The 12,005-nt window shown below is 32.8% G+C and overlaps 1 protein-coding gene across 6 annotated transcripts in view; it reads left to right on the forward strand.

Annotated features, from left to right (window-relative positions):
* The window catches only part of FNBP1L (formin binding protein 1 like), a 120,023-nt gene that overhangs the window by 94,076 nt on the left and 13,942 nt on the right, over nucleotides 1-12,005 (forward strand). For 4 of the 6 annotated variants that reach the window (XM_070486861.1, XM_070486860.1, XM_070486864.1 and 1 more), the window contains 4 exons: nucleotides 2,458-2,604; nucleotides 4,575-4,778; nucleotides 6,209-6,367; nucleotides 11,415-11,429. In XM_070486861.1, the coding sequence (XP_070342962.1) occupies nucleotides 2,458-2,604; nucleotides 4,575-4,778; nucleotides 6,209-6,367; nucleotides 11,415-11,429 (525 nt within the window). The remainder of the gene's footprint in view (nucleotides 1-2,457; nucleotides 2,605-4,574; nucleotides 4,779-6,208; nucleotides 6,368-11,414; nucleotides 11,430-12,005) is intronic. The other 2 variants (XM_070486862.1, XM_014836335.3) reach the window with 1 other exon arrangement.

Below are 12,005 nucleotides of genomic sequence, written 5' to 3' on the forward strand. Positions count from 1 at the left end.
AAATGAAATTAATCCAGTTTCATAGTTGGAAGAGCTAGTCTTTAAATGTAAAACTTGTAAATTTCAGTTATCAATCAGAATGTGTCTAGATTCACTAGTCATCAGGTTTGGTGATAAGAAATTTCTTTATGATTATAGATTTGAAAAGTAATTTTCCTAACTTTCTCATTTTCCTAAATCACAAATTTTTCTACAGATTTATTATTTATTATTCATGTAATAAACAGTCCCCTAAAACAACATTTTCTAGATAAATTTTAATACTGTATCATTAAGTATTATGGCTTAATAGGGAGAATTTATTGGAACTGTATATTGTAATCTGCTCAACCTAGAATTGGGATGTAGCTTTTTGACACTATACCAGAATTGTTGACATTAGGTCAGGTGGCAGAAATAAATCTTATAAGATGTATTTGCTAGTCTGGTTTTTGCCTGCTTGTCTTTCTAGCTGCCAGATCATAAATATAATTCAGGCTATGAATTTGCTTATAAATACCATTCATCATCACTTGATGATGGTAGTTGCCAAATAGCCTCAGGTAAAGACCCCAGAATTTACATGAGGGTCAAATTATATTACTGCCTATTGTAGAAAGAAGAAAAATTAGAGAAAAGGAATTTAGTGAAGTTGTGTTGAAAGAAGTAGGATCTGGGAGAGCGGAGCTTGTGTGGAAAGAGTGTCAGCCCAGATATACTTTTTTTTTGTTTGTAAGGCAAGTTAGAAGTACAAAGGAAGTATAGTGAGAGGTGGTGGACTAGAGTAGGTATCAGATTCCAGTCATTTGATCCAGAGCATGTAGCCTGCCAGTCATCACTCTGTGGTGCTTTTCTAGGCTTGCTAGCTAAGCCTTCGTATTCTGGGGAGACCTTAACTTGGAAATCAACTACTTTTTGTGTTCTGGGGCTTGATCCTTTTGGTTGGCCCTTGCTATGGCATAATCTTGCTATTTTGTGGTGCTGGGAGCAGTTCTTTTGTGAAAATGCAGGCCTCAAAATAAATTCCCAGGCTCTGGAGAGTAATTAAAGAGGGAAAAGTGATATCGTGATATCACGGCTGTGGGAGTTTGGGACTGGAGCAGTGTAGGTACTTCCTAGGAGAAAGCAAGGTCAGTATTGGGAAATAGGAAGTGTTAAAAAATGCCTATAACTGGGGAGAATTCTTCTGGCCAGCTCCTGCTGCAGAACATGGAGTGACACATTACACCCTGAGAAGCCAATCTCATTGGCAATCTTCTAGCATCTGCTTCAGGAAACCAGTAATAGCTCGCATGTCCTTTGAGCCTAGCCCTTTGCTTTAGGGTAGTGGAGACAGCGTGACTTTTTTTATATCCAACCAGAGCAAATGCAGAGCCACAGTCAGAAATTCTCACGACTACAATTGTAACCCAGTGTGGAATCTGAAAAACAAGTCAAACTCACAGAAACAGAGAGTAGAATGGTGGTTGCCAGGGGCTGGGGGTGGGGGAAATGGGGAGAGGTTGGTCAGAGTACAAACTTCCAGTTATGAGATGAGTAAGGTCTGAAGAGCTAATGTATAAGGTGATGACTATAGTTGATAACACTATGTTGTATAATTGAAATTTGCTAAGAGGGTGGAACTCAAGTGTTCTTACCAAGGGTAAAAAAAGGTAAATATATGAGGTGATGAACGTGGTAATTAACTCGATGGTGGGAATCTTTCACAATGTATATATATATCAAATCATCATGTTGCACTTTAAGTATATTACAGTTTTGTCAACTATACCTCAATAAAGCTGAAAAAAAGTGCCTTTAAGTTATTTGGTTTCATGTGTCCCAGCATAGTTCTTAGTGGCATGTGCCAATGAATTTTTCAATTGTAGGGATTCCATATATGTACCACTTTGACGTTGTGGCTTCATGTTTTGCCTCTTGTGTCCCCAACCCTTTGATAGTCACTCTGAGCTGGAGACTTGCGTAGGTCTAGGTACTTGTTGATATGCAGTCAGCTGTGGATCTTGGTCCAGCCAGATCTTACCAAAGTATTCTGAACTAACTTAAGGGCTTAGAAATCTCAGGCTTGTATATGTTATAGGCCAATTGCTTAGAACAAAAAAAAGCATCAGAATTCTGTTTTCAGATAAAACTTCTGGAAGCATAAGCAACAACTGATTGTTGATTGAAGAATGAGAGGAGGAGGTAGTATGAGAAAGGGAGCCTGGTGGCCTGTAGGGGCTCCTTTTAGAAGGCTTGAAAACCAGTGTCACCTGGTTTTAGGATGTACTTAAAAGCCCTGGTTTTTTTTTTCCTTTTGCTGTTTAATATATTATCAAGTTTTATGTATTATAAGTCTGTAGCATTTGTTAAAAGGTATTCACAACAGTATAACTATTAGGAGAGAATCTTTAATTTTTTTTTTTTTGAGGGGATTGCTTCAGAATGAAAAGAAGAAAAGATTCAGTTTTCTTTTTTTTTTTAATTCCTGATTGTTAGCAACTACAAGAAATGGATGAACGAAGGACGATCAAACTCAGTGAGTGTTACAGAGGATTTGCAGACTCAGAACGCAAAGTTATTCCTATCATTTCAAAATGTTTGGAAGGAATGATTCTTGCAGCAAAATCAGTTGATGAAAGAAGAGTAAGTGCTATGTAATTATATTTGAACAAATATACTTGGTTTAAGTGTGCTGTTTTAGTTAGTAAAATGAATTGGTGAAGTAGTTGATAGGTTAGTTGATTCTAAATTATATTCTGTAGAAGGAAGTCTGGCAATAGATTGGACTCCTTTTAGCTCTAAGGACTCTTCTAAACACTAAAATTCTAATTGTTTAAAAGAAAAGAGTTCTAATCCTTTCCTCTCCTCCCCTCACTAATGTTTTAGTTTTACTCTTAGAGTATAGCTAACCTGTGAACTCTGTGTTACAAACTATTGTGCTGTTGGTCTAGTGGAAGTTCAGAGAAGGAAATGGTCAGAGAGATCTAGAGTTGTAAGAGTTGCTTTTAACACAATAGTTGGCACTTGAGCTGGAATTTGAAGCATGGAATGATGGCCCATGAGAAAGAGGAAGGAGGGCATTATGAGTAGAAGGAAGAGCATATCTCTGTCCCTTCGAGGAAATATATCTAATCACATTGTATCTTGATTATGGACTAGCAGAGTCTTTACAGGTCATTTCTTGGTAAATGTTGATTGATCAGAAAGAATGGTTGGCAGAAACTGAGGATGTAAGGGCGGAGCAGGAGAAGAGAACCAGTGCTCGGGGACTGCCAGATGTGGACCACATATTTTGGTCTTCACAGCAAGTTGGTATATTAGTGAGGATCCTGTAACAAATAGAATTCTGACTTAAATTTTAAAAAGAAAAGAGGATTTGGGGGTTCTTTAATTGAGAATTCAAAAGTACATTTATATTTCAGTATGGCTTGATCCAAGGTTACAAATATAGTTAGGTCCCTCTTCTTACTCTTACCGTTTAGCAAGTGATTGGTGGGGGTGGCATTAGTGACAAAAGTAAAATATGACTTAAGGGTGAGTTGGCTAAATGACAGGCAAAATGTGCTATTAACAGAAATAAGAAATAAGGAGAGGTGGTTAGGAGTGGGGAGGAGTTTGTAGAGATAAAGTATTCTGTTTGAGGAGCCGGCCCGGTGGTGCAGTGGTGAAGTGCGCACATTCCGCTTTGGCAGGCTGGGGTTCGCTGGTTCAGATTCCGGGTGCGAACATGGCACCGCTTGGCAAGCCATGCTGTGGTAGGCGTCCCACATATACAGTGGAGGAAGGTGGGCACAGATGTTAGCCTAGGGCCAGTCTTCCTCAGCAAAAAGAGGAGAATTGGCAGCAGATGTTAGCTCAGGGCTAACCTTCCTCAAAAAAAAGTATTCTGTTTGAAAATGAGTTTAAGGTGTTAGTAGAACATTCAGATAGAGGTGTGTAGGTCCAAAAACAATATATGATACTTATGTGAGTTGAAGTTTTAGGTAAATGGTACTGAACTTTATATTTTAAAAGTTGCTTTTTGCTCTCAGTGCTATTTGTGAGATCTTTCTCTGTTGCTCTGTTAACATTCCCAATTATGTCTTTAATATATTTTATTTGTCTTTTCCTCATTGGATAAATATAAGCCTTTCTACTGTCCCATACTCTCTTTTATGATTAGATGCCCTTCCCTCTCTTCCAAAGGTCAACTTCTTTGTAGACAATCCTGTAAATCAAAAAGTATTTTCCTTTGAAACTTCTGAGAATTTCTACCTGAGAATAACCTCTTCTTATATTCCTTTTGTCAGTTAGCTCTTCCTTATCAACTAACTAGTCCTCATATGAATTTCAGTGGTTTAAAGCTATGGAGTAAAAACATTCATCAATATTACAAATTAAGTAATTGGTAATTTATTTGTAAATTAGTATTTTTTCTATTGGGATTAAAATATTTAGGGTTTATTACAAATTCACAGGAAGAAATTACTCACTTTAAACCTTTAATGAGTAGTGTAGAATTATTTCTTTAAATTTTTAGTTGTTGTTTTCTTGCATGGATTAAAGTTGAAAGCTAAATGTGGTACTATGAACAAATGAAATGGTTTTAAAAACATGTTTCTTGTGTAAAACAGGACTCTCAGATGGTAGTAGACTCTTTCAAGTCTGGATTTGAGCCTCCAGGAGACTTTCCATTTGAAGATTACAGTCAGCATATTTATAGAACCATTTCTGATGGGACTATCAGTGCGTCCAAACAGGAAATCGGGAAGGTGGATGCCAAAATCACAGTAGGAAAGGCCAAGGGCAAGTTGTGGCTCTTTGGAAAGAAGCCTAAGGTAAAAGTCAAAATTCCTCTATGCTGATTTGTTTTAGTGTGTCATTTAAATCCATGTACGTATTGAACGGATAATGGTTTACTATTCATACAGAATAAATATTTTGGTTTGAATGATTCAGTTAACTTTTCACTTAGAAATAGTTTTATACCTTAATAGTAAAAATTATTTCTGGATTTAACATTTGACCACCACTTAATGTGTAAAAATATTTAATAAGTTGGTAATATCTCTTAAATTATATGCTTTTGATATTTTATTTGTTGTATAGTTTCAATCAGAATTCTAAGGAAACATTATAGTCTAACTATAAGACCACTAAAATTGCCATTCTCAGTTGGAATAAATGATTGACCACAGTGATAATGTCAAATTAGGTCTTACAGATCATACTGATAAAGTTATTTTTATCATCCATGTGGATATTAAATGGGAAGGGCTCAATGTTTGTGGTTATTTAAAGTTTAAAAAATCTCTAGTTTATAGGAGAATCTCACTCTTAACTTCTTGTTGGAACCCCTCTTTTCAAGTAGTGTTTATTTTAGATAAATCTAGCTCAGCAGATAAATGGAATAGATGAGTGCTTAGTCTTTCTTATCAATTTAGTGATTATAATGTCGCATCAGTAGGAAAATAGATATGTTCTGTTAATCTTTGCTGTATTTACTGAAGTATACAGATTATTTTAATTCATTTTTCTGATCTTGATATATGAATGTAGATAAAATTTAACTCATTATAACATACCTATAAATATTTTTAAAAGCACAATTATAATTAACTCAAGCTTTATTCTTTCTTTTAATAGTATTGTCCAGTCGAGAAGTTGAGAGATGAGACTTTAAAAATCAGATCACAGTAGCTAGGAAAGCTTAGAAAAACAAGGAATATTGAAAGTAAAAAAAAATTGAGGTGCAATGAGGATGAAATAGAAACAGTCTGAGAGGAAAGCCACAAATGTAATGAACTCTTTTTTGCCTATTTGTGATAATAATTGGTTACAGTTTTAATTTTTTATTTTAGGAGACATTGCCTATTTAGATAACTTTACCTGTAGCTGCTTCCTTTATCTCTGACAAGTACAGGTTAAGTATAACTAACTAGGTGGTACTGATATTCTAGATATCAGAAGAGAATATTTTTCCTAGGTCATATTGCTCTCTCTAACATTATAATTTGTTGTACTCTATATTTTTAATCTGTCAGCTTGTAAAAAAAAATGATCAAATGAAATGGTACATTTTTAAAAGTAAATTTGACTTTTCAAAATGACAGTTTGGGCGAAACTATGTTAACTTTCTTATATTATTTTTATAGAAGACTATTTGAGATATATTTTGTGAAAAGTATGTTGCCAAAAATAGAATTTTCATTTAGGAAAAAACTATGCACATTTGGCTTATTGATTCCTTTCTTTATTTCCATATTAGCCACAGTCCCCACCCTTAACCCCTACTAGTTTATTCACATCCAGTACTCCTAATGGGTCCCAGTTTCTCACATTCTCCATTGAGCCCGTGCATTATTGTATGAATGAAATAAAAACAGGGAAGCCCAGAATTCCTTCTTTCAGAAGCCTCAAAAGAGGGGTAAGTTTAATAATGGGTTAAAATGCATGATGGCCTATTGTGTGTGTAGTGTGGCTTTTAATACTCTCCACCCTCATTATAAGGCTCTCTCCTATAAATATGTAGCTTAAAAACCCCACAGAATTAAGTATAGCTGCCCTCAAGTTAAAAACAACTCCTCTTTATAACATTTGAAATGCTCAACTGTAAAAGAATGGTATTATAAAGAGGGTGCTGGGTACAATCATATTAGCTATTTTTTTGTTTATGTGAAATCATATGTCCACCATTGTCTTGTAATGTATTTACATTTTTAAGACTTTCAGTAATTTGTCACTGGAGTTACTCATGTAATAATTTGTCACGAATGATGACTTCTGCCAATTTATAAAGTATTGTTGATAATTTAAAAAATCAAGTTCAATTTTAATTGCCCTATTTTTAGAAGCATAAAACACAATTTCCAATAGTTAAATAAAAATTAAAAATAGGTATGTTAAATATCAAGATTGTAGATCAAATTAAGATATATTAGAAAGTATTTTGTACATTATAATGCCTATAAAAATACTAGATATTATTGAGTAATGTTTACGTGGAATTTGTTTTCTTGAACTAAAAAAAAGTAAAGTTTTTTTTCACCAGAGTTTTTTCATTCTTTCTTTTTTTTTTAATTGGCCAGCCTTTGGCATTTATGTATAATTAAAGATGCTCTGCAAATGAAAAATTTTAGAGTAGTAAAAAGCAAATACTAAATTGTTTCTTAACAATAACTGTTACACTACTGATAAATAAATTAGTGTTATTCCATAATATTAGGCTAATTTCTCTTGTTTATGTTTGATTTTAAGTGCGTTTGTAATATTCCTAGCTCATAATTTATATCCATTTATGAGATTTGTTTGAGCATTTGTTTGGACATATGAAAAACATAGGTGTGGTAACCTACAGATGAGAACTCAGAGTCTGTCATTGTTATAAGAAGTCTGATCGTTAATAGTAATACGCTATAGTTGGGCTCGCTTTTGTGTGTGCTCCCTCTCTCTCCTCTTCCCTTTTGCCCCCCTTTCTCTCTAGCTTCCTTCCTTCCTTCCTCTCTTTCTCATTTCTTTCTTTCCCTTTCTGTTTAGCCTGTCTGTCTGTTTTTCTTATTTTTGGTAGCCCTTTCTATCTTCAAATTGCTTTACTTAGGTTTCTCTTTTGGCCACATGTAGAACAAGATATATTAATTTAGGGCAAGATTGAATTATTGTCTACATTTCCCTTAAAACAAAATGAGAAACAACTGATGTCAGTAATGCAGCAGAAATGCCCGAGAGTTTGTGTCCCCTTTTGGACTTCTTTCTTTTATTATTATAATGACATGAACTTCTTTGCATTTACTTTACCTAATTCTGTAAGTGTATGATGATACAGGCAATTAATGACATTTTGAAAAGTCCTATACCTCCAGGCACTACAGGTACCCGTAATCACTTTTAAAAGCCCTTGACACTTGTTTGAAAGACTTTAAGAAATCGTATTTGGAATTTCTATTGCCTGACACTGAGGGTAGAGTTAATTCCCATCTTCTCTATGATGATTGAGAGTACATTAAATATTATGTTATATAAATCATGAGAAGTTACTATTTAGTAGCCATATTTTTGTAATCATTTATGTTTCTAGACATTGAGTCTGCCAGGCCCAGTTAGAATACTCTATACGGTATATTCATAGAGATATGAGGTAGATGTAATTCTATGAAAAAGTTCAGGCAGTTAGAACTATGAGCCCTGAGAGAGAAGCTGAAATATGTGACATCTTCATTCTTATTGAATGAATTTATAGGTAGAATTTTATAACTGAAGTTAAAAGTATCTACTTGGTCATTATTTGTCTTATTTCCAAATATTGCTTTAATTTTAAATATTAGCACATATTTTGGGGGGCCTACTTTCAGAAAGCCAAAATCCTAACCACTCATTATTATCATACCAAAGAAAAAAGCAGCATGCAAGGTAGAAAATATGACAGATCAATTTTGGGGGATAGAGCAGGAAAGAAAGTTTATTACAACGTTGGCATTGAGCAGTTTCTTTGTTTTGATTGATATTTGGTAGTTTACTAGATGACATTTCAAAATTAACCCATAGAGATGTTTTCCTTACGCTTAAGAATTTTCTCAATATAGAGAAATCTAAAAAGAAGAAGATAAGCTCTAAGAAGCCAGTTTATATGCTTTTACATGGATTTACATGTAAGTCCATTAAGCTTACAAAATAAGTCTTAAGGTTTCTTTTTTTTCCCCAGTTTTATTGAAAAAAATTGACATACATCACTGTGTAAGTTTAAGGTGCACAGTATGATGGTTTGATTTACGTATATTGTGAAATAATTACCACAAAGGTTTAGTTAACATCCAGCATCTCATATAGCTACAATAAAAAGAAAAGAAAAGAATTCTTGTAATGAGAACTCTTAGGATCTACTCTCTTAACATCTTTACTCTAAAGCATGCAGCAGAGAACTCACTACTCTTTATACTAAATCACCTGTAGGCACTTTTCACATTTCCACTGAAATAGCCAGCCAAGTAAATTTACTAAAATAAATTCAGTCCCCAGATTCTTATGTAAAAACAGAATATTTTTATAGTCATCAGTAATCAATAATTGACATACATCATGATGGTTTGATGTACATATATTGTGAAATGATTAGTCTTAAGGTTTCTTAAAGCTGCTGAGTTGTACTGTTCAAGTCAGAAACTCTGGTTTTGAACTATATTTGTTATATCATTTTTCCTAAATATCTGTGTTTTGGCTTTTCTAAAAAATTATAATTTCTTTTTCTTTTTTTTTTTTAAAGAAAACCTAGTATATACAGTTCCCAGTATCTTTTAAGGATATGAAAAATGTTATATTGGACTGGTGTTTTTGAATTTAATGATGGTGCCAGTAGACCTTTTCTGAGGGACAGGGTTTATAATTTCCTTCAGTGACATCAAGATCTAACCGTTAGTGAATATTTGGTATATACCCAAACTTAACTGCTTATTATAAAAACAAATAATTTTACTCTATAATTACTTCATTTGAGCTTACGGGGTACTCCTTTTGTTAAGAAGTAGATTTATTCAGTAGTAACAAGTCCATGTTTTCTGTATAAGTTATTCATGATCTTACAGATTTCCAGGGTAATTTTTGTAAGCTTTTATCATGTCCAGAGAACAGTTGTCAGGATTTTCTTATCTTTAAATGAGATATACCAAATAATTTTAATTGCCTGACTGATTTCCTTTTTAGCTCCCTTTTGTATTTCTTAAGGTATAGTGGGTCTGTGAAATTTTCTTATTATAGGTATATGATAATTGCATATGAGAGTAAGGTATTTCTGTATTGAACGTGTATTACTTTTAAAATAAATATATTCCTAATATTTTTACAAAGAACTTGAGTTTTTGTACCCCCAAATCTAAGGTTAATGAACTGTAAATTTATTTTCTAATTGATAATAAAATTAGACTAGCTAAAAAACTGAAGCATTTGATATTTCAGTTGTATATAATTATCTTCATGTTTTCTCTAAGACATTAATATAGAAACTGGAAAAATTGTGGTACTTAGAAATTTAGCTGATGAGAATTATCATAAGAGATAAGTCAAATTAAAATACATATTTTACTTCTTTTCCTATATATAATTTTCTTTTAATAACATTTTAAGAAGATCATGAATATCTTTTAAGATTTAAACCTTTGTATCTTCTTACCAGGAGTTTTGTCAAGCAAAATAAGTTGTGGTTTTTATTCCCTGAAACTACTGACAGTCTAAAGAATGTTAAGCTTAATTTGGAAAGATTATGGAAAAATGTCATCTTTGCTTATCATCGTAACCATTAATATATATGGCCAATTCATCAGAGATAAAGGGTAGATATTTTTGTCAGCTGTTTATTAAAATTCATGTTTTTTATGTGAAATTCTGTCTGATATCCCTCCATCTTCTCTAAAATATCATGAGTTAGAAAACTGGGAAAAATAAAAATTTTAGAAGCTGCAAACCAAATACAGTGAATGTGAAGATTAGCTTTGTAAACCTCTGCTGTATATTCTGGGTCACTGGGTGTGTGTGCGTGCACACGCGTGTGTGTGCACTTGTGCGTGCATGCGTGTTTAGTTGGGATGCTAGATAGATGCAATGCCCTGCAGAGCCCTTCTAACCCATGGAACGTGGGCTATATATACATATGCAGTATATTTACTGTATGAGAGCACTCTGGCTATGTCATTTCATATTTTCAGAAAGAATAAATTTTAACCAATTTTCTAAAAATCAAAGTTATATTTTTAGTGTTGCTTCTTGAGCATATGGATTTTAGAATAAAAACTGAAAAATAGAAGCTATATCTTCAAAGCAAAATTCAACCCACATATTTGTGTCTCTTAGGAAATATGGATGGGAGACTTGAACCTGGGTGACTCGTTTATTTATTATTTTGATAATAATGTGTTTTTAATGTGTCTGTACCTGAAAACTAAAGTAGAAATCTTACCCTTACCTACCCATTTTACATTTATGTTTAAAACAGTATTTTGAACTATAAAAATTCAAATAACATTGTCTTGTTTAACACATTGGGAAGAACATTCCATTTTTTAATACTTCATCTAAGATTTCTTTTAAAATGGTTAATATTAGATCTTTTGTATTTAACTTTTCAAATATTAGTATTTTGGGAATGAAGATCTATATAAGTGAAATCCACTTATGTAAAAGTTCTATCTTAAAGAGGAAAATACATGAAAAAGATACAAGGATCGCTATTTACTTTTGAGTTTTAGTTGCACCTAGAAAATATCTGCCCATTATCATCAGTGTTTTGTTTTGGTTTTTTTTGCAAGTAATTTACTTTCCAAAAAATGTGCTTAAAATTGTTTTTCTGGCATAATTGTTTGGATTGTGAAATGTACATGATTTATTTTAATATTGTAAAATATATATATATATAGGTTATTGCATCTTCTGTATTATAGTTTCATGTGAATAATTTACCATTTCTTTCTGTTTTCCATTGAACTATTCAGTGGTCGGTGAAGATGGTAAGCCTTATGTGCTGATCTATATGTGTGCCAACATTAAGTAATCTCAAAACATTGTTTTGTTTAAGTCAAAACAAGTGGTAAGGTACATCCCTACATTTTCACCTTGTCTTTTCTTTTTATAACTTAATCCATAGTCCAACATATGCCAGTGCCACTTGATGTCGTAAAATTGGAAAATAATGTGGTTAATCTGTAATCAACCCATTAAGTTCTTAAATGTTATTGGGTGGAGTCCTTATCATGTTACAGAGAATAAAATTATAGTTAAACATTAACAGTTACATAGTAGAACAAAAGTTCATGTTTTTACAGAAGGAAAATTAAAAATTATCTTTCGTGATTTTTCTTAATACCCTTTAAAAAGATCATATAAACTTGATTTGTGGTTTATCGTAAGAATCATTAGATTTTCCAAAAAGCAAGAAAATTTCCCTACTACTTTTATTATAGAATCAGTGCTTCTTCTTCTATACTATTGAATGGAAATAAAAGCACAAATAACCTAAATATTGTGTGTATATGTGTGTGTGTGTGTGTGAGTGATGTTCCTTTATACATTTATTTCAAACAAAT

Source organism: Equus asinus, chromosome 16 (genome assembly GCF_041296235.1).
Source record: "Equus asinus isolate D_3611 breed Donkey chromosome 16, EquAss-T2T_v2, whole genome shotgun sequence".
In the NCBI taxonomy this organism is placed as follows: Eukaryota; Metazoa; Chordata; class Mammalia; order Perissodactyla; family Equidae; genus Equus; species Equus asinus.